The 26,081-nt window shown below is 34.6% G+C and overlaps 1 protein-coding gene across 3 annotated transcripts in view; it reads right to left on the bottom strand.

Moving 5' to 3' along the window:
- CSMD3 (CUB and Sushi multiple domains 3) overlaps positions 1-26,081 on the bottom strand; it is a 1,381,373-nt gene that overhangs the window by 8,014 nt on the left and 1,347,278 nt on the right. For all 3 annotated transcript variants that reach the window (XM_068983804.1, XM_068983805.1, XM_068983806.1), the window contains 5 exons: positions 19,220-19,331; positions 16,821-17,000; positions 14,057-14,122; positions 4,155-4,313; positions 1,296-1,408 (listed from right to left, as the gene is read on the bottom strand). In XM_068983804.1, the coding sequence (XP_068839905.1) occupies positions 1,296-1,408; positions 4,155-4,313; positions 14,057-14,122; positions 16,821-17,000; positions 19,220-19,331 (630 nt within the window). The remainder of the gene's footprint in view (positions 1-1,295; positions 1,409-4,154; positions 4,314-14,056; positions 14,123-16,820; positions 17,001-19,219; positions 19,332-26,081) is intronic.

The following is a 26,081-nucleotide window of genomic DNA, read 5'->3' as shown; positions in this document are numbered from 1 at the left end:
ACTACTTAACTGTACACTTTAAATGAGTAGGGTACATGAATTATATCTCAATAGGGCTGTTAAAATAAGGGGGACATATTTCCACTTTGCCCCTCAGAGTTTCAGGCCTTTGGCAAGAGCAGGACATGTTCCTGACAGCTGCTATCCCTCCAGCCTGGACCTGATATGAGACACTTGGAGCAAACCTGAACTTCATACCACAGCTTCAAGTGGAGCCCCCCAAGCTAACCTCAGACACATGAGAAAGAACTTATTACATGTTGAGCCTGAGATTTTGTGATTCTGCCTAGTGCTGCAAATGCTATTAACTGTACCTTGCATGTAGAATTCTATATGTAAAAAATAGGTTACATGCACAGTGTCATTTGATCTCACTAATAAAATGTGAGTTGATACATTTCAGTGTTACTGATAACTAGTCATATGAATTTACCCCAGTTTGTCCTGATTATTTGCAATGTTACCTAAGTCATGTATGTTATTGTGAAAGCTGCAATAAACCTTGCATCCTCGCCCTAAAAAGCAAAATATTATACCAAATTATTCATGTAAGTCTGACATTTCACAAGTGATTTATTCCTTATTATCAGATATACCCTGGGCAAGGTCATTTTTAAACACAAAATGCTTCTAAAAAGAAGAGCTCAAACTCTAATAGTTAAATTAATGAATTCATTTTATTTGTTTCCTAAATGAAACAATCTAAGTGCACTGAAGATGAGTTAGACCTCAACTCCATGAAAAATGGCACAGAAAGGGAAACAGGATGCGCTTTTTTTTCCCTCAGAAACCAAACTTACTCTTCATATTTAGACAATTTTATAAAGTTGGCTATGAAGAAGAAGTTATGTGAGCTACTTCTGAATAGTTACCATAAACTCACTTTGGAGTTACCCTGTTCTATTCAATCACTTACGTGAATGGAATTTCTAAACTGGCAGTTGGAAGCAACAAATCATATACTTACACACTGCCCAGAAGTCTTTGATAAAATGAGCATGGGAACTCCGACTATATGCTCTGAAGTAACAAAACTTTTACAAGGAAAACCTTCTAGGTAAGAAGAGAGTAGGTCATACGCTTAGTAGTTTAGACACACTAGATTACTAAAGTATTTATACTGAATCATTTATTTTTTCAAAATAAATTAGTCATAATAGTAGTTTTGCTATTTTATGTGTGTGCATTTAAGTAGCTCAATTTAGAAAATTACATTTTTCTGGAATTTTAATGACAAACCATAGCACAAATGTGTTATTAAGTTTAGCAGCAGACTTTTAAAGAAATATACTTACAAATCCATCCATGGCCCAATTTTCCTCCTTCATTTTCTTCACAGTAGCTTGAGCTGGTACTTTAATAAGATAGATGTGTAACATTAGGCGAGCTTCTTGGCTTTTATATACTCCTGTAAAAATATAAGGATGTTTAGTCTACTAATTTTGCAAATAGTTATGTTTCACTTTATTATCTATAGCTCCTTAAATATATCATAAATACATGTGATAGGAAAAGAATAAAAAGCAACAAATCAAGTCCAGTTTCATGCTTTTTCACAAATCCTGCTATATAATATATAGCAATCTCTCAGCTGAAATTCTCAACTTAACTCTTACTGTGGGGTTTAAATTCCATATGCTATTAAAATCAAATATTATTGTTATTAATAACATCATTCCATGATTGTTGTAAAAATGATTTATTTCATCAGTCAGATTTAAAATATTCAAGGGTATAAATCAAATGTTGAAACTCTTGACATTTTCCTTAATAATTAATTACATACCCACTCTTAGAAAAAGAGTATTTGAGGTGCTACTGGAACCACAAAGATGAATATGTGGTTCCTATCGAAAAATGTGATGCTTACACTAATTTCTGATGAAATAGGCGATAAAACGACAGAGATAGACAATATGATGAATTAAAGGCCAAAGAAAGAAGGATCATTTCACACCAGAGTGATTAGGAAATGCTTATTAAGAAAAAGTATTTGAGCTGGATAACAAAAATCAAGTAGAATTTTTAGTTCAAGAAAGTAAATACATGTATATTTTTGAGATTAGTTGTTTGTCAGTTGCTTCATTTGCTATTATTTTCTCCCATTCAGAAGGCTGTCTTTTCACCTTGCTTATATTTTCCTTTGTTGTGCAGAAGCTTTTAATTTTAATTAGATCCCATTTGTTTATTATACAGCATGCTTGGGGCTGGTGCACAGGGATGACCCAGAGAGATGTTATGGGAAGGGAGGTGGGTGGGGGGTTCACGTTTGTGAACGCATGTACACCCGTGGTGGATTCATGTCAATGTATGGCAAAACCAATACAGTATTGTAAAGTAAAATAAAGTAAAAATAAAAATTAAAAAAAAATGAAAGTAAATGCAGAATGTGGCATAAAGAAGAGAAGCAAATGTATTCATTTTATTTTATTTTTTCCTGAATAGGAGTCCTCTGAGAGTAGAAATAAGCTGGAATAGAAATGTGTTTTGGGGAACTGTAGAAAATCATATTCTAAGTAAAAACTTTGTGATTAACTGACAGTTGAAATGACTCACTAATTCATTCACTTACTATTTCACTTAAGCAATAAGGTATCATAAAAATAAGCTAGGAATATAAATATAATACACAGATCTTGATCTATAAATTATAATAGAGAAAAGACACAAAAGTAACCAAAGTTGCTGGAAAATGTTATAATTAATTCTATGTAGACAGTGATAGCAAGTTAAATTGGTCTAATTATTTATGTTTATGTTCCTATATTTGTAGAAATTGGATTAGGATAAATATATATTTATTTAGTGCCAACTGGAAACAGCAACCCACTCCAGTACTCTTGCCTAGAAAATCCCATGGACAGAGGAGCTCAGTGCAAGGAGTCGGGCACGACTGAGCGACTTCACTTCACTTCACTTCACTTCACTCTTACAGAAGAAAAATAAAACTCATGCTTCAAAATTGAATAGATTGGTAGTCACAATTTAAATGCATTCCTTTAATTCAATTTATATCATGTAATTTTATATATATTTAAAATTAAAATACATATTAACTTCTAATATTTTTATTTTGGGTTTAAAGTAGAGCCATTCATTCAACAATACAAAATGATGCTGTATAGTTCTTGTAAAATTTACAAAATCAATAGATAAAATTTTATTTCCTATTTTATTTATGCCACAAATTATTTCACTATTAATAATTATATGGGCTATATAGTCAATAAGTTTAAATATATACATTACATATTTTCAGTATCAATATTTTTAAAATCTATTTTTAAATGAAAACAATAACTCAAAGTCATTGAGACCAATTTTGCTCCAGTTTCATTTCTAACCTCTGAGATACTGTAATGAACTGGAAGGCAAAGATATGCTCTCTTAGGGCTTGAATTGTTGGAGTATAGACAAATTATGTCATGTCATGTCATGTCATGTCATATCATGCCATAATATGCTATACTATACTATGCTATACTTTCAAATAATGAAAAGAAGAAAATGAAATAAGATAAGACTGCCTATGATTAACAGAGTGAGTCTATTTGTAAGGTAAAGGCTACTTTACCTATGGTCATCAGGAGTGCTTTTGATAAGATGCCATCTGAGGAAACATTTGAATGTCAGAAAAACCAGAGTAGTCAAAGATAATGAGGGAAGTATGCACCAGATCAAAGAAACTTGAGAAGGCTGAGAAGATGGATAGGCTCTGGGTTCCTTTTGCCTAATTAGGGTAGTGTAGCCCTACATTTTCTGTCTTAGATTATAGTGTCCTCCTAAACAGTCTCATTTGAAGACATGATTTTGTGATGATAAAATAGCTTGCAAATCACTGATCCAGTCTCTTTGGTGTTATGAGAATAGAGAAGCAGTTAGTTACATTCAAATTAAAAGTTCTGTTCTATTTCATGACATGTCATTCTAGCCATGTAAAAATATTCCTGAGGGGGCTTATTTCAGAGTCTCAGTTTTATATTTGTGTAGTATTATATATGCTTCAATCAAACCAGAAAGCCTTATTTCTAAATGAATTATAAATGCCACCAGAAATAAAGCAAATATTTCACAGTATAAAAATCACTAATAAAAAGGATGAAATGATGGAAATAAAGGCATGAAGGCAGTGTTTCTTTTCTTTAAAGTGATACCTGAAAGAAGCAGTTCCATGTTGCTATTGCTGAGTGTCGCATTGACTCTCCCAGTGGAAGCATTGAAACTAGTGACTGTCAAGGTCATGGGTTGTTTCCTTCCTTTATAATTGTAAGAGCCTTTCCATATATAATTTTGGGCAAACACATCATCAGGAACTGTGAACAAATTAAACATACACATTCATTTTACAGTGCCCTATACATATAAGCATTCAGTGTCAGATTAGTTTATAGAATAATCATTTTTCTAAATATACAAGAAAAAGGTGCATTATAAGATGATTTTTTCACATACATGTTTGAATCTTTTTAGAATAAGCCAAAATAATGATAGTCTAGATTTGTACACACATCATTATCAATGAGAGATAAATAAGTCACATTGATTAAAGACATTAAGACTGCAAATCCAGCTAAATGTCATTTACCCATATTTGGCTTCCTATAATATCTTTTTTTCAGAAGGAAAATAAAATTATGTTATTGAGTCAAGTCAGTCTATATACAAGTTCCAGGATGCCTGCTCTTCTCCTAGCAGCAGAGATAGGCTCACAGGAGGAAGGACATAGAGTTAAAACCTCCCTTGCTGAGCAGCCTTGGAAGACTAGCAGGAGGGATGCTCCTTGTCTCCTTTACAGAATACTGAGCTCAGTTATTTCAATAATAGGTGCTTGTGAGGAAGAACAGGGCTCCCTTGGTTTGCTCCTCATAGCTTTGAGGTTTACAAGTATTTTTTAGAAATAAAGAATTGTCACTAGAATTGGTGAACTCTCATGGGAAAGAGATGAGTTGTGGTAGAATCAAAGAATATTCTAATATAAAATTTTCACCCAAAGAAGAAACATTCTTAATGTTAAATGCATACAAATAAATAAGACATTATATTTATGCAAATTAGTAATGTAATTTATAACCAATATAAATTAGGTGTGTCAAAGTCTACTTAGATCCTGGTAAGAGGCTGAAAAAAGTTTCCATTAATCCAGTACATCACAATAAAGCCCATTCTTAGATAGCAACTCTTCAAAACAGTTATGCCTGTTTGTGTGAGTGAATGAATAACACAGATTTGGAGAAAAACCTTTCTTTTTTTTTTAACAAGTTATTGACATTTGTTACCTGATTTTCTCTACACCCATAACAATTCTTACTGCTCCAATCACAAAGACTGGAGTTACAAAATTGTACATTCCCCAAAATCTACTCAGCAAACAAATAAAGCTATGGAGCTATGGTAGAAGATGAATACAAAGTGCACTCATAAGTTGAGTTGTTATATTGTATTTGATAAATCAAAAGTAATATAGCAGATGGAAGTGCAAGCACTGGAGCTAGAATGCTTGTATTGATACTTAAGTCCTGGCAACCCACTCCAGGTTTCTTGCCTGGAGAATCCCAGGGGTGGCGGAGCCTGATGGGCTGCCGTCTATGGGGTCACACGGCGTCAGACACGACTGAAGTGACTTAGCAGTAGCAGCAGCTACAATTTACAAACTGTACGGTTTTTCCTAAATTACTTAACTCTCGAAACCTGAATTTCCTTATCATTAATGTGGAATTACCATAGAGGTTACAAGGAAGATTAAATGAATATGAAGTTTTGCTAAGTGTTAGTTGCTATCATTATTATTATGCAGATAAAATAGTGAAACTTTTTACTATTTGGGCCTTATATCTCATTATATAGTAGAGTATTATATATATATATGTATAAAGCATGGTTAGTATCATGAAAAATCCATAGTCCAGGCTCAGGGACTTTGCAAGTCATCCTAAGAGTGGCACTCCGTTCCCAAACCTCAAACAACAAAGCTATGCTCTGTATGTAAAAGAGACCTTACCTAAAAATGTAATACAATGTACTGGTAAAAAGTCTTTGATTTGGTAAGCACCTTCAGTTCAGTTCACTTTAGTGGCTCAGTTGTGTCCAACTCTTTGCGACCCCAAGAACCCCAGCACGCCAGGCCTCCCTATCCATCATCAACTGCGGGAGTCTACCAAACCCATGTCCACTGAGTTGGTAATGCCATCCAACCATCTCATCCTCTGTCGTCCCCTTCTCCTCCTGCACTCAATCTCTCCCAGCATCAGGGTCTTTTCAAATGAGTCAGTTCTTCGCATCAGGTGGCCAAAGTATTGGGGTTTCAACTTCAGCACCAGTTCTTCCAATGAATATTCAGGACTGATTTCCTTTAGGATGGACTGGATTTTAAATAGCTCAACTGGAATTCCATCACCTCCACTACCTTTGTTCGTAGTGATGCTTCCTAAGGTCCACTTGACTTTACATTCCAGGATGTCTGGCTCTAGGTGAGTGTGAGTATGCACACCATCATGATTATCTGGGTCATGAAGATCTTTTTAGTACAGTTCTGTGTATTCTGCCACCTCTTCTTAATATCTTCTGCTTCTGTTAGGTCCATACCATTTATATTCTTTATCAAGCTCATCTTTGCATGAAATGTTCCCTTGGCATCTCTAATTTTCTTGAAGAGATCTCTAGTCTTTCCCCTTCTATTGTTTTCCTCTATTTCTTTGCACTGATCACTGAGGAAGGCTTTCTTATCCTTCCTTGCTAGTCTTTGGAACTCTGCATTCAAATGGGTATATCTTTCCTTTTCTCCTTTGCTTTTGGCTTCTCTTCTTTTAACAGCTATTTGTAAAACCTCCTCATACAGCCATTTTTCTTTTTTTGCATTTCTTTTTCTTGGGGATGGTCTTGATTCCTGCCTCCTATACAATGTCATGAACCTCCATCCATAGTTCATCAGGCATTCTGTCTATCAGATCTAGTCCCTTAAATCTATTTCTCACTTCCACTGTATAGTCATAAGGCATTTGATTTAGGTCATACCTGAATGGTCTAGTGGTTTCCCCCACTTTCTTCAATTTAAATCTGAATTTGGCAGCAAGGAGTTCATGATCTGAGCCACAGTCAGCTCCCAGTCTTGTTTTTTCTGACTGTATAGAGATTCTCCATCTTTGGCTACAAAGAATATAATCAATCTGATTTCAGTGTTGACCATCTGGTGATGTCCATGTGTAGAGTCTTCTCTTGTGTTGTTGGAAAAGGGTGTTTGCTATGACCAACACATTCTCTTGGCAGAACTCTATTAGCCTTTGCCCTACTTCATTCTGTACTCTAGGCCAAATTTGCCTGTTACTCCAGGTGTTTCTTGACTTCCTACTTTTGCATTCCAGTCCCCTATAATGAAAAGGACATCTTTTGGGGGAATTAGTTCTAGAAAGTCTTGTATGTCTTCATAAAACCGTTCAACTTAAAGAGCAGTTAATTTGAAAAATATACCTAAAATTTTTTGGAGGTGGGAGTGACAACTGAAATTATCCTGCACTAGAAAGATCTGGAATTTGGAGGTAATGGACTCCAAGTTGGAGAGGTAAGAGGAACAGCAAGGGAGAAAGATATTCTAATAGCAGTGCCTGGCAAATTAGTAGGTACTCAATAAACACACTATTCTTATCTTTCTCATTGTTTATTTTCCCCTGGCCTGTACTATGATTTCTCTTTGCTACTTCTGAATATTTAACAAAAATCTGCTACATCTGGTGATCTTGTCCATGGTGCTTAGGGGAATTAAGAAGGTTAGTTAAAAGAGATTAAAGAGAACTCCAATGGGAGAAGAACACAGCAGTGAAAAGAAGATATTGGCAGCAGCTACACTGTATCAGGATAAATTATTGATTTGGTTGTAAACGTTTAACACAGGCACTTCAGAAAACAAATCTACAAATTGATTTGTATGAACAGTATTTGCTGATTCTATAGTATATATATTTCCATAATTGCAGTTTTCAAACTATAAACATGACATCACTGAATGCACTTTGAAAGAATGCACAGAACTGGCTAGAGCAAAGCTCTACCTGTAGGCTCCAGCATGCCACCACCACCCTCCACCTTTCTTACACACAACTGAGAAATCCGAGTCATGGCAGGCCGGGAGGTAGACACCATTTGGTCATTTAAATCCCTATGTACAATGGAGATGATAATACTTTCTACTGTTGAGTCTAATATGAGATTTAAATGTGATTTAAATTAAAGATTTAAACTACTTATTCAGTAGTTCTTGTAAACTCTAAAATGTTATCCAACTAAAGCTGATGTGAAGCACAGTGAAAGGGAGGAAGGCAATGATGATTATGATCTTTTTTTTTTTCAAAGACATTTTTGAATTTAAACTTTGTCTCATGGGTCCCATAGCACTGCCATGTTCCTGACTTTGATACCACTGCCAAATTATTGTTTCCTTGGGGTAATCTAATCACTGTGTCATGATTTTAAGTGAAAAGTTTCTAATATTTTCCCACTTTAGATGAAATTGCTCTAGGGTTTTATAGCTAGCTTTACCCAGGTTAAAAAAATTATTTTTCTTTCTAATTTATTAAAACTCTTTAAAAATTATAAACAGATGTTCAGTCTTATAAAATAGTTTCTGTACAAGTATTGTGGTGTTCGTAATTTGTGATGTTACTTTTTTAACGGGATAGATTATGTTTAAGGATTAGTTACCTACCATGAAAATATCTATGTATATCCATCATTAAAACAATTTGTCAATGGTTTCCTCTTTATGATAATGTTGTACAGTTGATCCTTGAACAACATGGATTTAAACTGTGAGGCTCCGCTTATGCACATATTTTTTTCAATAGTAAGAACTAGAGTATTACTATATTGATCCATGATTGGCTGAATTCATGGATGTAGAATCCCAAATACAAAGGAATCTTGGGTAAAGAAGAAACAGACTGAGGGTTGACTACAAGCTATATACAGGTTTTTTGATTGCACTGAGTGCCAGCACCTTTAATCCACTTGCTGTTCAAGAGTCAACTGTATTTAATTCACTAAGGTTTTAAGTCGGACTTTTTAACGTATAATCCTATATCAAATGGGCCTATAATTTTTTCCTTTTTATAACATTTTTACTTGAGTTATTAGAGTTATATTGGACCCATAAAATGAGCCTCTTTAATAGTTTTTATAAAACTGAGATGATCTGTTCTGTTCCTTCAAAATTGTGTAGAGCTTATCAGTAGAGGCATATTTTTTTCTTGTGGAAATAGCTTTAACCACTACTTTATTTCTTATAGTATTGCTCATTTTTCTCCTATTAGTTATGTAAAGATACACTTTTTGAGTACCTTGTCAATATTTAACTTTAAAAAAATTGACAATTATGTAATTTCTGTTGTTTAGTCATTCAGTTGTGCCAGACATTTTGTGAACCTGTGGACTTCCCTGTCCTTCACTATCTCCTGGAGTTTTGCTCAAACTCATGTCCATTACCCTGGAGAAGGAAATGGCAACCCACTCCAGTATTCTTGCCTTGAGAATTCCATGGACAGAGGAGCCTGCCAGTCTACATCCAAGGGGTTGCAAAGAGTTGGACACAACTGAGCCTCTATCACTCATGACCATTGATTCAGTGATGCCATCCAACCATCTCATCTTTTATCATCCCCCTTTCCTCCTGCCTTCAACCTTTCCCAGGGTTTTTTCCACTGAGTCAACTCTTCGAATTAGGTGGCTAAAGTATTGGTGCTTCAGTTTCAGCATCAGTCCTTCCAATGAATATTCAGGACTGATTTCCTTTCTGATTGACTGGTTTAATCTCCTTGCTGTCCAAAGGACTCTCAAGAGTTTTCTCCAACACCACAGTTTGAAAGCATCAATTCTTTGGCACTCAGCCTTCTTTATAATCCAACTCTCACATCCATAGCTTTGACAAAACCATAAGTTTGACTATATGGACCTTTGTCAGCAAAGTGATGTCTCTGCTTTTAAATATGTTGTCTAGGATTGTCATAGCTTTTCTTCCAAGGAGCAAGTGTCTTTTAATTTTATAGCTTCATTCACCATTCAAAGTGGTTTTGGAGCCCAAGAAAATAAAGTCTGCCATTGTTTTTTATTTTTCCCCCATCTATTTGCCATTTAGTGATGGGACCAGATGCCATGATCTTAGTTTTCTGAAAGTTCAGTTTTAAGTAAGCTTTTTCATTCTCCTATTTCACTTTCATCAAGAAGCTCTTTAGTTCCTCTTTGCTTTCTTCCATCCAGTCAGTCAGTCCAGTCACTCAGTCGTGTCTGACTCTTTGCAACCCCATGAATCACAGCATGCCAGGCCTCCCTGTCTATCACCATCTCCCGGAGTTCACTCAGACTCATGTCCATCGGGTCTGTGATGCCATCCAGCCATCTCATCCTCGGTCATCCCCTTCTCCTCCTGTCCCTAATCTCTCCCAGCATCAGAGTCTTTTCCAATGAGTCAACTCTTCACATGAGGTGGCCAAAGTACTGGAGTTTCAGCTTCAGCATCATTCCTTCCAAAGAAATTCCAGGGCTGATCTGCTTCAGAATGGACTGGTTGGATCTCCATGCAGTCTAAGGGACTCTGAAGAGTCTTTTCCAATACCACAGTTCAAAAGCATCAATTCTTTGGTGCTCAGCTTTCTTCACAGTCCAACTCTCACATCCATACATGACCGCTGGAAAAACCATAGCCTTGACTAGACGGACCTTAGTCGGCAAAGTAATGTCTCTGCTTTTGAATATGCTATCTAGGTTGGTCATAACTTTCCTTCCAAGGAATAAGTGTCTTTTAATTTTATGGTTGCAGTCATCATCTGCCATGATTTTGGAGCACGCAAAAATAAAGTCTGACACTGTTTCCACTGTTTCCCCATCTATTTCCCATGAAGTGATGGGACCAGATGCCATGATCTTGATTTTCTGAATGTTGAGCTTTAAGCCAACATTTTCACTCTCCTCTTTCACTTTCATCAAGAGGCTTTTTAGTTCCTCTTCACTTTCTGCCATAAGGGTGGTGTCATCTGCATATCTGAGTTTATTGATATTTCTCCCAGCAATCTTGATTCCAGCTTGTGCTTCTTCCAGCCCAGCATTTCTCATGATGTACTCTGCATAGAAGTTAAATAAGCAGGGTGACAATATACAGCCTTGACACACTCCTTTTCCTATTTGGAACCAGTCTGTTGTTCCATGTCCAGTTCTAACTGTTGCCTCCTGACCTGCATCGTATAGGTTTCTCAAGAGGCAGGTCAGGTGGTCTGGTATTCCCATCTCTTTAAGAACTTTCCACAGTTTATTGTGATCCACACAGGCAAAGGCTTTGAAATAGTCAATAAAGCAGAAATAGATGTTTTTCTGGAACTCTCTTGCTTTTTCCATGATCCAGCGGATGCTGGCAATTTGATCTCTGGTTCCTCTGCCTTTTCCAAAACCAGCTTGAACATCTGGAAGTTCACGGTTCACGTATTGCTGAACCCTGGCTTGGAGAATTTTGAGCATTACTTTACTAGCGTGTGAGATGAGTGCAATTGTGCGGTAGTTTGAGCATTCTTTGGCACTGCCTTTCTTTGGGATTGGAATGAAAACTGACCTTTTCCAGTTTCTTCCATTAGGGTGGTGTTATCTGCATATCTGTGGTTATTGATATTTCTCCTGGCAATCTTGATTCCACCTTGAGATTCATCCAGTGATGTACTCTGCATATAAGATGAATAATAACGGTGACAGAATACATACTTGATGTCTCCTACAAATTTGGAACCACTTATTGTTCCATGACCAATTTTAACTGTTGCTTCTTGATTTGCATACAGATTTCTCTGGAGGCAGGTTAAGGTGGTCTGGTATTTTCTGTTATATATATTGATTTATTCATTATATTCTCTAATTATCACATTTTCTTTTGAAATGTTATTTAATTTTTGTTCCCTTCTTTATCAATCTTACCAGAAATTTGTCGCTTTGAACATTTTTTAAAAGAACTACCTTTGGCTCTGTTGAGATTCTTTTATTATATCTTCAGATTTTTTTGGTTTATTTGTTCATTTATATTATATTGAATTCTGCTTTATTTTCTTCATTCCATTATACTTTTTATATATTCTTAACAGGACATTAATTGATTCTGAGGCTTTCTTTTCTTCTAATATTTAGGTTTAAAGCTTTATATTTCCTTCACATCTTTACTTTTTCTAGTCCCCAAGTTTTGATATTTAGATTTTTCAGCATAATTAAGCTCTATTGCTACATTTTCCATTTTAATTTCTTCCTCAATTCATAAGTTATTCATTAGTATTCATTTTGTTCTTAATTTCCAAACACTGAGGCATTTAAAAAATTTATCTATTTTCTTATTGACTTTCAACTGCATCATGGTCAGATAAGACTTACTTTGCTTTGAAATTTATGTTGATTTATTTATTTATTGATATATGATCAATTCTCATAGCTTTCTCATGAAATTTTAAAGAAAATATATATTATTTCATTGGTTGATAAAAAATCTTTATATGTATATATATTATACCACTCCCTAGGGTTGCAGACAGTTGGACATGACTGAGCAACTGACAGTTTTTAAAAATATTATATCACATATATTAGTTTTTTGTTTAGTTCTTCCATATTCTTAAAAAAAATTGTCAGCCTGATTGGTGGACACTGGCTATATTTTGCTGCAGATAGTCTAGGGTTATACTCTATGTGCTGGAGCTATTATTCTGAGCACCCTTCTGGCTCCCAGATAAAGCATCTTTCTTGGAGAGTTCTGGGCATTGATTGACCATTGTGGTTTTCTGAGTCCATGAAATGATTTCTCTCTTATGATGACATATTCATTGGTTACTTTAGAGAAATTCAGTCTGTTTTCACTGACTGTTGAAAAAAATCAGTTTTTCAAACTGATTTTTTTTTTTGGTAGGCAGTCCATTTCCACTATATGTACACTGAGAACTTCTGAAGCCAACAAATATTACATTCTAACATTGTACCTTGGAGAAGGAAATGGCAACCCACTCCAGTACTCTTGTCTGGAAAACCCCATGGGCACAGGAGCCTGGTAGGCTGCAGTCCATGGGGTCGTGAAGAGTTGGAGACGACTGAGTGACTTCACTTTCACTTTTCACTTTCCTGCATTGGAGAAGGAAATGGCAACCCACTCCAATGTTCTTGCCTGAAGAATCCCAGGGACAGAGGAGCCTGGTGGGTCCTCTGAGCCGTCTATGGGTCGCACAGAGTCGGACACTACTGAAGCGACTTAGCAGCAGCAACACTGTACCTGGCTAATTACAAATGGACCAAATCTATTTCCAAGGTAAAGATTAGATGCTGAGGCGTTAATTCTGTGTGTATCTCTTCATTTCTACCATGTAAATATAATATTTACTAATACGTTAAAAAGCAGGTCTCATATACTGAGGCTCTACCATGAGCTAAGCACTTTGTACTTCATTTCCATGAAGTTTGTTCATATTAATCTAATCATTACTATTATTTTTTTTGTATAGATAAAGAAATGGATGCCCAGATGTAGAAAGTATCTTTTCCAGAGTTTTAGGGTAGGCAGTGCATAAAATGGGAATTACATTATGGTTGTAGGACTTCAAGTTCCCTATGTTTAATGATTAAATAATTTTAGTTTTAAATCAAATTATTGAAAATAAACTGAACAAGTTCTAGAAGTTGGTAAACTTTACTCTCAACTCCAAGTGTATTTGTTTCCTTCTTAAAAAAAATTACATTTAAATATTATATATAAGCCTCATTTTGATTTTAGTATTTTAAATAAAACATTGGCATTATTTTATAGCTATTTGCAGATATTCTTGAAGGGAAATTTCATAGAGAGAACTATACAAAATATTTTTGGGTATTAACATGTCACAGTAGTACACTGCTTGAAATTCAACATCTTATAATATACATTTTAAAATTTCAAATTCCAAACTGTAAAATGCATCACATTTCCATGTTGAAATATAGTTTTCTAAATAAATGGTTGTCACTTTGTTAATGATCACCTTTAGAAACCATGACTACTAGAAAAGCATTTGAAAGGACTAACCACTTAGCTTTGGGCTGGGTGTTCCAAGTGCAGGTCTAGGATCTTTTACCAATATTTTGGAACCAGCTATGAAAAGAAACAAAAACATTTACAAAATTTAATATAATTAATAATACACATATACAGACACACACATACACAATGTGATGCCTTGTCAATTTTATTCTCTGACATATCATAATTTTCTCCAAAATGTTCTGTTCACTATAGCATCTCAGTCCCCACTCAACATTACTGTTGTACAGCTAACAATTTTAATAATTATCTTCATTAGAATCCAGTGTGGCAAGAGAATATTAGTGCTACCTTAGCATCTAAGGTAGCACTTTTGCATCCTATTTCTTATTTTAAAGGCATAAATCAACATGGAAATAATTGATTCCAATATTGAAGCTGAGGGCTAAGGGTATGTTCCTATTGCTTAAAGGCAAATAATTTGGATAGGTTTCATGCTTAGGAGTTAAAAATTATAGGGAATTCACTGGTGATCCTGTGGTTAGCACTCAGCTCCTTTATAGGTCAGGCCCCGGTTCAATCCCTGGTCAGGCAACTAGGATCCCATGAGCTCTGTGGCATGGCCAAAAAAGAGAGAGGAAGAAAAACTGAGTAAAAAAATTGTTAAGGTATCCCACGGTGTCATAAGAAATTGACGAGACTCAAAGGTAAAGACTTAAAGTTTAAAGCCTAACCAAAAGGAGCTCAGAATCATGTGAGGTGCTGAATATGTCTGCAAAGTTGAAGCAGCTCTGATATGCAGTGCTTGTGGACCTGTAAAGATGTACATCTTTTACCTAAGAACAACGTAATGTCTTTAAAGTCTTTAAAGAGAAGTTATTTGGGTGAACATCCCCTTGGCTGCAAGACAGAGAACAATTTGGAGACAAATAGGTATTGATTTGGACAGAGAACTTAAAAGGCCATTTCAGTAGTCTCAGCAGAGATAATGCTGAGTTAAACTGCTGTAGTAGTGATGATAAACTGAGAAGTGGATAGATTTTTTTGTCTAAAGCTACTAAAATTCTGGTGGACCTAAAGGGACGGGAAGATGTCAAAGGTGATTACTAGATTTCTATTTATTATGTGATGATGGTACCACAAAGTTAGGGAACATCAAGAGACAACAATGGTGAAGGGAAATTGATGAGTTTATATTTGCATGTATTATTTAAATATCTTTGAGAAATTCAAGAAGCAATATCAGGTAAGGAATTGAAAATATAAGTCTGGGATTAAAAGCAGATATATGAGCTAGAAATATTAATTTGTAAATAATCTTCATAGAGGAGACTAAGTCATTGGCTTGAATGAATTTGATCACCTAGGGAGAGAACACTGAATGAAAGGAAAAGAAAACAAAGAACTGAGCTTTAGAAAAGATAGAAAATATTAAGCTTAAAAAGGAAATGGAGAATGTGTCCCAGAATTTGAGGAGATAAAATATTTATTTATTCAACAAATACTGATTAAACACTTTTCACATATAAGGCACTGCTCCAGTAATCAAAATTAAACTTGTAAATATATTGACACAGTTTTTGCTTTTTGTGTGTGTGTGTGTGTGTGTGCTTATATTCTAGTCAAAAAAGGGCAGATGAAAGGATAGGAGAGTGGAGAAAGACAATGACAAGTAAATAAAAGAATAAGATCTCACATAAAAGGGATTTCTATCATGAAAAAACTTTAAAAAGAAAACTATCTGTAGCGCCCTACAGAAACAAAGAGAATGAAACATTTCACAAGGAGAAAGTCATTTACATTTGTGAATGCTTCAAGACGTCAAGAACTAAAGGCCTGAAAAAAAAATGTATTGATGACTTTATTAAGAATTCTAGAAAAACTTCCTTTATTCCTTCTTCTGGAAACTGTTTTTCCTCTGGTAAACTCATCATATCTTGTCCAGATGGAAATTGTTCTGATCAAGTAAAGCAGCTGCACAGGTTAACATAGCACCTAGATATGGTCAAACTGTCATATAATCCTGACTGAGAAAGGAATTTGCAGATTGATTATATTAAAACCTGTGACACTAAGACTTCTGGATACTGCCTCCCTAACCAAGTTTTGGGAAAGGCTTTCTACCAGACTTACTCTACCAGAAGGATATAAACTCAGGAACGCTGGGAGCAGTTTTCACTACTGAAGTGGGCTGAATATTTTATGTTCCAAATTAATGCTCACCAGGAACCTCAGAACATGACCTAATTTGGAAACAGAGTTTTCGAAGATGTAAAAAGGTAGGAATCCTGAGGTGACATATTACTGAGATAATCCTTAAATCCAATGACTGCTGCTTTTCTAAGTGAGGAGGACGTGCAGAGATACATAGGAAAAAATGCCCTGTGAAAATAGAAGCAGAATTTAGGAGGCCTTTAGGAGCCACGGAAAGCCAGGGATAGCCAGAAGCCATAGGAAGCTAGGGAGAGGTAAGGAATGAGTCTTCCCTAGAGCCCTTTGAGGATACAGGGCCTTGCTGACACCTTGAGTTTAGGTTTCTGGCCTCAGAACTGTGAGAGAATAAATTTCTATTCTTTCAAGCCATCCAGATTGTAGTACATTTTTATGGTGGCCTTAGAAAACTAATACACCTATTGTGAGCAGAGAACTAGGAAAAGTAATTAAGGTAAGAAGAAAAAAACAGAGCATGGAATGACTACATCACTTCTACTTTTGTGCCTAAGTTAATTAATTTTTTTGTCTCTTATATCTGAGGAAATCCAAGACAGTACAAAATCTTCTGTTGCAAGCTTTTATAGAGAAAACTTACCTTCACAAACAGGAACTTTCCCAGTCCAGGTGTTATCGGATCTACACACTCTATGCTCTGTTCCACCAGCTAAGAAGAAGCCAGGCTGGCAGGTATAAACTAATGTATACCCGTGGGATGGAAGGTCCATTCCTACTACATTTGCATGAGCGGGAGTTTCTGGCTGTTTACAGCTGTGGGCTATGTTAAAGAAAGGAAAAAAAGTTCACTTTTATAGACATGTTATAAAATTTTGAGATTGGAATCATTATATATTTTTATAGGTATGTAACGCCTTTATACGGGCTTCCTTGGTAACTCAGAAGTAAAGAATGAGCCTAATGCAGGAGACGCAGGTTCAGTTCCTGGATGGCCACCCATTCCAGTATTCTTGCCTGGGAAATCCCATGGACAGAGGAGCCTGGCTCTTTTATGGGGTTGCAAAAGAGTTAGACTTGACTTAGTGACTAAACAACAACAATGCCTTTATATAAGTATACCTTTAGATATTCCAATGCATCAAGGAAAGCGTATCAATGTAAATGTAAATATTTTCACAGACTAGCATTTTTTAAACAATCATCTCTGGAACACTGGTGGATGTTAAAAAATGGAGAAAAAATAAAAGATGTATTCTGGAGAGTCAGTATATATTAGCATTTTAAAGACTCTATTAACTCCTGCAGTAAGATAACTCTTAAAGTTTGTCAAACTCAGATTTTCTGTACCAGTTTAGGAAATATTAATTTGTAATTTTTCATTTATTATATTTATTTAAATTAAAAGGCATGTTTTCTAAAGTTAAGTTCAATCACAATTCAATATGTTGCTTTGCTATTAATATTCCTAATGTAGAAAGTACAACTGAATAATTTTTTGCACATGGCATTTTTTGGCCATATTTTAGGTCCATATGCTAGCAGTAATTTTTCATTCATTTGATTTTTTTGTCTCCTTTCCTCCATGGTTTTACCCATTACTAAATCTCTCTCTTAACTCCACTATTTCACTTATGACACTACTTGACCCTGCCCCTCAGTTTACCTGTTTTGTGTCTTAGGATAACCACTCCCTTCTTAGTCAGTAAGAGATGCTATAAAGAATTCTCCTGCTAAACAAGACATATCTAATCATGTGTTCATGAATATAGATCCTGTCTGAGAAAGAATGTTCTGTGGACAAATTTGTTTGGAAAATAATATCTGCATTTTTTTCTTAGTAGAGAAACAACTAAACTATAAATAATATCTAATATTTTAACACATGTAAAAATAATGTTATATGGCTTATATTTAATATAACTTAGTTAATAAAAGTTCATTCTCATTGGGGAAATAAACACAAATAGTCTGTTTCTGCTATATTCTTAACCCTAATTATGCACATGTTAGAAATTCTGAGATGCTCTGCAGTAACAGAAGCTACTTAATTTTATTTAAATCATTATATGCCAAGTGCAGGTCTCCAAAGAATCTTGGTTTACTATGAAAGGTCTAGTCACATCCCACACAGCTGTTCTAAAGTATGTACACACTCTAAGGAATTCTCTTTTAGGGAATTTTGCTGTATTTAAGTATAAGCCAGCCAGGCATGTGACATGACTTCTCAGTGGAGTGTTCTACTGCTTTTCAGTAAACTGTGGATCCACATGAGCCCCCATTATTATTTGGGTGATTCTGACAGGGACAGAGTAAATTTGCAGGCCTTATTTGGACTTCAGGAAATCTTAAAAGCTAGATGTCTTTCTGATGAGTATTTCTTTTCCTGCTTACTCTTTATTTTTCTCTCCACCCAAAAAAGATGGAGGAAGAGATTGAAATGAGGAAGTAAGGGGGGCGGGGGGAGAAAAGGATAACTCACCAGCTAAAATTTATTTCTAACTATAATTCAAAAAAGATGGTTTACAGTTCTTCCAAATTATGGGCAGTGCACATTTAGAAGCTTAAGGAAATTCTAAGCAATATTCAATGATTTGGTTAAGGTATACATGCATATTTCTTTTCATGGATGTTTCTAGCTTTACTCAGGTTCTCAGAGTTTAACAAAAAAGTGAAAAAAGACTGAGTCACTACTGTGTTGGAGCCTCCTATATCTCACAGTACTTCAGAGCCATAGGTCATTTCTATGAACCAAAAAATCATCATTATCTAAAATTACCATGTGACCAAACTGAACACAGTTACAAGAGCTTTTCAAAAAGAACAAAACTGTTCCCTATGCCTTCTAGATTCTTGAAAAATAACGCTCCTCACCAGGCATGGGGTTATGCTATAGTAATAACACTATATATGTGAATTATATTTTATAATAACCTAGAAATAATGTGACTCACCATTTACATGGACATAAATTTATTTTCACACTTGGAAAATAATGTATATAAAGTCTTATCCTTTATAAGTATAATTTCTTATACTTACGTATGCACTCAGGCTGAATTCCACTCCAAGTGAGGTCAGGAAGGCAAGTCCGTGTTGTAGACCCTTGAAGAAGATGTCCTTTTTTGCAGTGGAACTGCACAACACTTCCCACCTAAAGTAAATTACAGACAAAAAACAAATGTTCCAGTGTAACTTCAAATGCAGCAACAGACACAAAAAAGAAAAAAAAATATGGATGATAAAATGCTTTCAAAAGAAATTCTGAATGGTAGAGGTTGGAAGAAAACTGAAATTTGATTTAAAGTAAAAATGGGGAAAAAAAGACCAAAGATAAAAAGTAACTTAGATCTCTGTGTACATTCAGCATCAAATGCTTGAATACAATGTATACATAGAAGTCAAACTTTTTGCCATTGTAATTTGAAGAAAATTTATAAGATAACAAAAGGTCGATAAGTTATATATAAACGTAAGACAGACAAACAAAGAGTCAAATAAAGATATATACATGAAGATGGACAAAGACATGCAGAAATAAAGATAACTATCAACATAAGAGGCACATGAATACGGAAGACAGTAAATGCAATATGACATTAGACATGAAGGTGTTTACTGAAGATTGAATTGGTAACAGAAAAATACAATGGAAGACGTTATTTGCACTAAGCTTTTAGTATGAGTCGCTCAGTCGTGTCTGACTCTTTGCGACTCCATGGACTCGCTAGGCTCCTCCGTCCATGGGACTCTCCAGGTAAGAATACTGGAGCGGGTTGCTATTCCCTCCTCCAGGGGATATTTTAAGAGATATTGAATTTGTACAAATATATAGAACAAAGTTTTTCAAGGTGGGGTCCCAGACCAGTAACCTCAGCATCACCTAAGAACTTGTCAGAAATAGCAACTCTGGAACCTTAGCAACCAGTTATTTGTGATTTAACAAGTCCTCCAAGAGATTTTAATGAACACTGAAGTTTGAAAACTGATATAATAGTAGCAAAGATAAGAATATTATGAGAAAATATATAGTGGTTAAAACATATACCATGATATTAATAGTTGAGGAAAAAAGAGGACTTTTGGTTAGTTAACATAGATAATTTACACAGTGAACTGGGGATTTAGGAAAAAAGTGGTAAACAAAGAGATACAGGTGAAAAATAAAATAGACCCCAGAGGCATGTATACTTGGCTTTAACTTTGAATCTGATCTTACTTGAATAAGTTATATCTCCTCTTTGAAACTTAATTCCCTATATAAAAGTAAAGATGATATTATCTATCTTGAGATATAAGGATGAAATAAAATAGAATATATTCACTCCATATGGGCATGGGACATAAACTTTAAATAAATTCCAGCAGTAATTATTAGAACAGAGATATAATCAGTTTCTGAAGAATCTCAAATAGCAGGCTATAGTGTTTGAATCTCTCAAATAAAAACATAAAATTGCTAAAGCTTTCAGAGAAACTAAAATTTCTGTAGAAAATACTTTTGAAAAACTAAACTAGCCACCGTATGGGGAAACTACAAAACAGAAGAATGATGAACAGTAATTCTAATTATGAAGCTTGTGTTGCCATTTTAGATTTGAGTGGATAAAGTTTGACCAACTTGTGGCAACAGACGTATAAAGGAGGTTGTTTACTTAAAATATATTACAGGGAGAAAATTACCAGAATTTATTAAGGGGTTAGAGACAGAGGAGAAGATAACGATTATAAGAGTCTGGCACTTCAGCCTTCCCTGCTATATGGAGTCTGAAAATGTTCAATTGTTGCCTTAAGGCTTTTCACATTGAGACCAGCTATATTCCACCATCTTCATATTCTTGTTATCAGCAAGAATTATGCTACGACCAAAACATTCAGTTCCAATAGTCATTCTCATAACAACCTTTATCCTTCCAGTTTTCTCATATATGTCTTCCATTTCAGCCTCATCTCTGCATCCAGGAAATTTCTTACTCTCTTAAAGCCTGATTTTGTCCAGTGCTACTACACTGCTCTACTCCAGGGAGCACTTTCATGCTGTATTCAATATGTGCTAAGTTGCTCAGTCATGTCTGACTCTTTGTGACTGACCCTATGGACTGTAGCCCACCAGATTCCTATGTCCATAGAATTCCCCAGAAGAATACTGGAGTAAGTTACCATTTCCTTCTCCAGGGGATCTTCCTGACCCAGGGATTAAACCTGCATTGGCATGTTGATTCTTTACCACTGAGACACCAAATCCTTCAAATTATGCTCCAGAGCATGCCATTCACATACTCCCTGAAGTTGTGCAATATGGTACTACAGATTTTTTACTTCCTTGTGTGATTTATACACCTGATCATATAGACTTGGCAATTTTGTTCTTTTGTAAGACCAGCTCTCCAAAACCCATCACCTCAATCAACCCAGCAATAATACTTTAGCTGAATCTCAGTTAATGGCCACCCTTCACCCATAAATCTCCCCTCTTAATCTACCATTTTACTTCCTAAATCTTTCTGAAACCATCCCCTTCCCTTTTCTCCACATATACAACTTATTTCAGTCCTTGACATTGTTTCTCAATGATTCTCCAACTTTAGCAGGTATCTTAATCACCAGAAGGACTTTTCCAAATAAAGCTAGCTGAGCCTCCCTCAGGAATTCTGACCAAGTAAATCTGGGGGAGATTCCCAAATCCACATTTCCAAGTTCCTAGGTAATATTGCTGCTGCAGATCAAGGGCCAAATTTTGAAAATTATTATTATAGCCAATTATAATAATCACTTCCTGTCTCCACTTCTCTAATCTTGACCACATTAAATTTATTTTTCACTCGGAAGTTAGAGTGATTGTTCAACATGAAAGTTCCACTTTAACATTATCCTTTTTAAAATCTTTACTGGCTTATCCCTCATAAGATAAAGCTACACCATGCTAACTTGGCTGATAAAAGCCTCCATAATCTGATCACTAGCCATCTCTCTAGCATCACCATTGACCACTTACTTTTACTCAGATTGTGCTTGTATAATATTGAAACTTTTGCAGTTCCCATAATGCATGCATATTTTGACACTGTCCCTCCCACATGGAATGTATTTCCCAACTAATTTCTTCTTAGATCTTACCCTAAAAGATTTAGCTCAGATAAAGTTTCTAGAAAGCTCTCCTTGCAGTAAACAGATGAGGAAAACTGTCTCTTATGTGCTTCCATAGCTCCTTTCATTTTTATCAGTGTTATCAACCTATCCTATAAAATAATCTATTCCATTTGACCCACACACCAAAACAGCTTCTCTCAGCCAAAGGTTCTATGCTATTCATCATCATATATCAAGAGCTTAGGAAAGCATCTTGAAAATGTTGGACCAACTAAAGGGATGGTGACTAATGACTTAATATAAAATTATTTGACTACTTAAAAAGGTTTAACATGTCTATCAGTTTCTTAAAATGCAGTGATACCCCTTCCATAATTTAGTAAAGTTAAATCATTATTTGTTCTTTGAAAAGTACATTTGGGTTATTTCAGCAACCTTTATATTAGTAAGGAATGAGAAACATGATGGATTACACACTTTCTTTTTAACTTGTAAGACTTTTTCCTAACATCTGTAATCGTTTCTGAAGTCATAATAAATACTGATTTATATTTTAACCAGATACCATAGAACTAAAATGTAAGTTTTTCCATACATCATTAACACATTTAAATAGTAAAATTTTTGTCAAATTCACAAATATCTGGTGGTGGTGATTTAGTTGCTAAGTCCTGTCTGACTCTTGGAATCCATAGACCGTAGCCCACCAGGCTCCTCTGTCAATGGGATTTTCCAGGCAAAAATATTGGCGTGGGTAGCCATTTCCTCCTCCAGGGGATTTTCTCGATCCAGGGATCAAACTGTGGTCTCCTGTATTGCAGGTGGATTCTTTACTGAATGAGTCACCAGGGAAGCCCCACAAATATCTATACCAAATATTTATAGATCTAGAGTTATACAAATTTAGAAACTGATTTTTATTCAGAATTTGTTACACTCAAATCAATCATCAAAATATTCTCTAGAGACTTCCCTGGAGGCCCACTGGTTATTATTCCGTACTGTCAGTGTAGATGACATGGGTTTGATCCCTGGGTGAGGAATTAGGATCTGGCAAGCCACAGTGCAGCCAACCAAAAAAAGATAAAATATCTAAATATTTCAAAATGCTCTAAACATATTATAAAATGTTTTCTAAATATTACTGAATTAATTAATAATTTTGCCAGTGATCAATCCACTTAATTGTATATTTTACATATCTCTGCATCCTTTTCTAACTTGCCATGTAAATTCCTTTCTGACTATAAATAATTCCTAACATAAATAATTTGAATATTTGTAGAAAAACAGTAGTATCATAAAATTTTCCATTATATAATTCTGAAAATTCTTATGAAATAATTTATGCACAATTTTCCTACCAGTATTTACTAACAGAAGTGTTATGTGTATGAGGAATTTTATATAATGTTAAAATTAATTTTAAAAATTATTTTTATATCAAGAATTTAAAAAACCCATATCATTTTAATCACAGTTAATGTTTAAATAAAATTTTCTTTAAATTGTCTCAAATTAGTATGCTGTCTGCAAATGCATAAAAAATCATGATATATCTAATTAGTAAGTATGACTTATCTTCTTTAAGTCTTTATTCTCTCTTTTAAATGCTGTATATTGGCATTTTTTGGTATTTTTATAGTTCTATTAAACATTTTGCCCAAGGAAAATTGAGGCAGGTTCTAATAAAATTTTGATAAATTAAAATTAACAAAATTGAAGTAGAAAGGCAAAGTAATAAAAACAAAAGGATAACACATATGCTTAAGATGCTTAAGATGCAAGGGATTTTCACTGACTGAGAATCAATTTGGGCCCTTAGAAAAATTGAATTAAAGTGTTTTAAGAATTTTTATTAAAAATAATCAGAATATTTTAATTTTAAAATTTTAATTTTACTTTTTTTAAAAAAAATTCATGTTATGATATCCACCATTTAATGTAACAAAACACTATGTAACATTCAATGTACTCATGTACTTCTTTCAATTACAAACTGGAATTCATATATAATTGTTATTTTTTTTATTTTGGAAAAGTCATTTAATCCAAAAATCATACTTCCACATATTTTGTAGGGGTCATCACATAAAGTAGACAAATGTAAGAAAGGCAAGTTTCAGAGGCAACTCAACAGAACCTATATTTCTTTATAGAGATGCAGGGAACTCCCTGGTGGTCCAGTGGTTAGGACTCCTCACTCTCACTGCCAAGAGTTCGGGTTCCATCCCTGATCAGGGCACTCTTCCACATGCTGCAAGGAATGGCCCAAAGAAAACCCAGACCAAAAAACAACCAAAAATTCAAAGTGCTTCAATATGGCTTGCCTTTATCTATTTATCCACTCACTTCTAGCATTACTTTATAGCCAATCCTGGATGATCACAAATAATTGATCATGTTATATTTAGTTGATTATTTCTGTCTCCCTACTCCTCAATCATGGATGCTTTTTAGTCTCTGTAGTCAAGACAGAGCTTTTCATCAAGGATATTTTGGTAGGGTTAAATATCCAAGTGTTAAATAACTTAGAATTAAATATCTAAAAGTCAAGTTAAAAATATTTTATATTTATAATACCTTTATATAACAAGTCCTAAATCAGTATGTCTTCTAAACACCAGAGATCAATTTAGAGTAATAAGCAGTTAGCGAAATATTTGTGTTTGGTATTTCCTCCATAATTAATCTGGACATTGCATTAATCATTTTGACAGCAACTTTCCTTACTAGTTAAACTTGTTCCAAGTGACAATATTTTAGATAAAAAGAGAAATTACTTTAAATACTTTTTTTTCTAATGCTAGAGTGTTTGTCATCCCTAACAACAGGAGATATATTCTTATATTTTAATAATTATATCAATATTCAAAAAGCTACTACATAAATCTTTATAGAAAAGGAGAATGAACAAATAAACATATTAAAAATAAAATTAAGAGATGCAGAGTGCTTCTGCAATTCATAACTATCCCTTTTCTCCTGTCCCTCCCAGAAGTGGGCTAATCACAGCTATGATTTTATTTAACTCACTACTGGTCACTAGATCAGACCAGAGATAGATACAACAGTTGTAACACTTTGATTCTGTCTCTGGATATCTGAAACTGAGATCGAGACAATCTTGCTGTATGTGACTGAGATGTAAATAGAAATGATATACCTTTTCCCATATGGCCAACCTACAGAGAAAGAAAATGAAGTATATAAATGCAGAGTAATTGAAGAGACTTAGTACTGTTGTCCAGTTCCTAGATTTTAGGCTTGATGAGTCTCACCCAGATCTCTTTTCTTGTGGCCTGGGACAAACTCACACATGGCTTGTAATGTCTTTAGTTTTAAGCTACTTCAAAGAACTCCTCTTGTAAAGAAGGGTTTACCTCAACTGCTAGCTATGCCTTTTCTAGTTATATAAGATCATATTTATTTGGAATCCACCAATAAATTGATATTAGTTAGAATTACATAACATTTTAATTATGTTAGCTCTACATAGGTTTAGTAAACATAATTTACATATAAATGTATATAATAAGTATACATACAGATGAACACATATATCTGCCATAAACATGTAAGAAAGTTGACATCTATAATTTAACATACTCAGTATTTCATTTCTAATTTTCAGAGATTAATATAAATATACATATTAGATTTTAACATGTCTTAAATCTAGCCTATGCATACTTATCTAGATAGAATATAATGATCTAATATGTTTAATATCTAAATAATAGTTTAACTTTGTGATAATATTTTTCACTGATTATAATAGAATTCTTAAAATGCAGAGTGAATGATTCTATTC

The sequence above is a fragment of the Capricornis sumatraensis genome, chromosome 11 (genome assembly GCF_032405125.1).
Source record: "Capricornis sumatraensis isolate serow.1 chromosome 11, serow.2, whole genome shotgun sequence".
NCBI lineage: Eukaryota > Metazoa > Chordata > Mammalia > Artiodactyla > Bovidae > Capricornis > Capricornis sumatraensis.
This window is presented reverse-complemented; position numbering and strand designations above follow the sequence as displayed.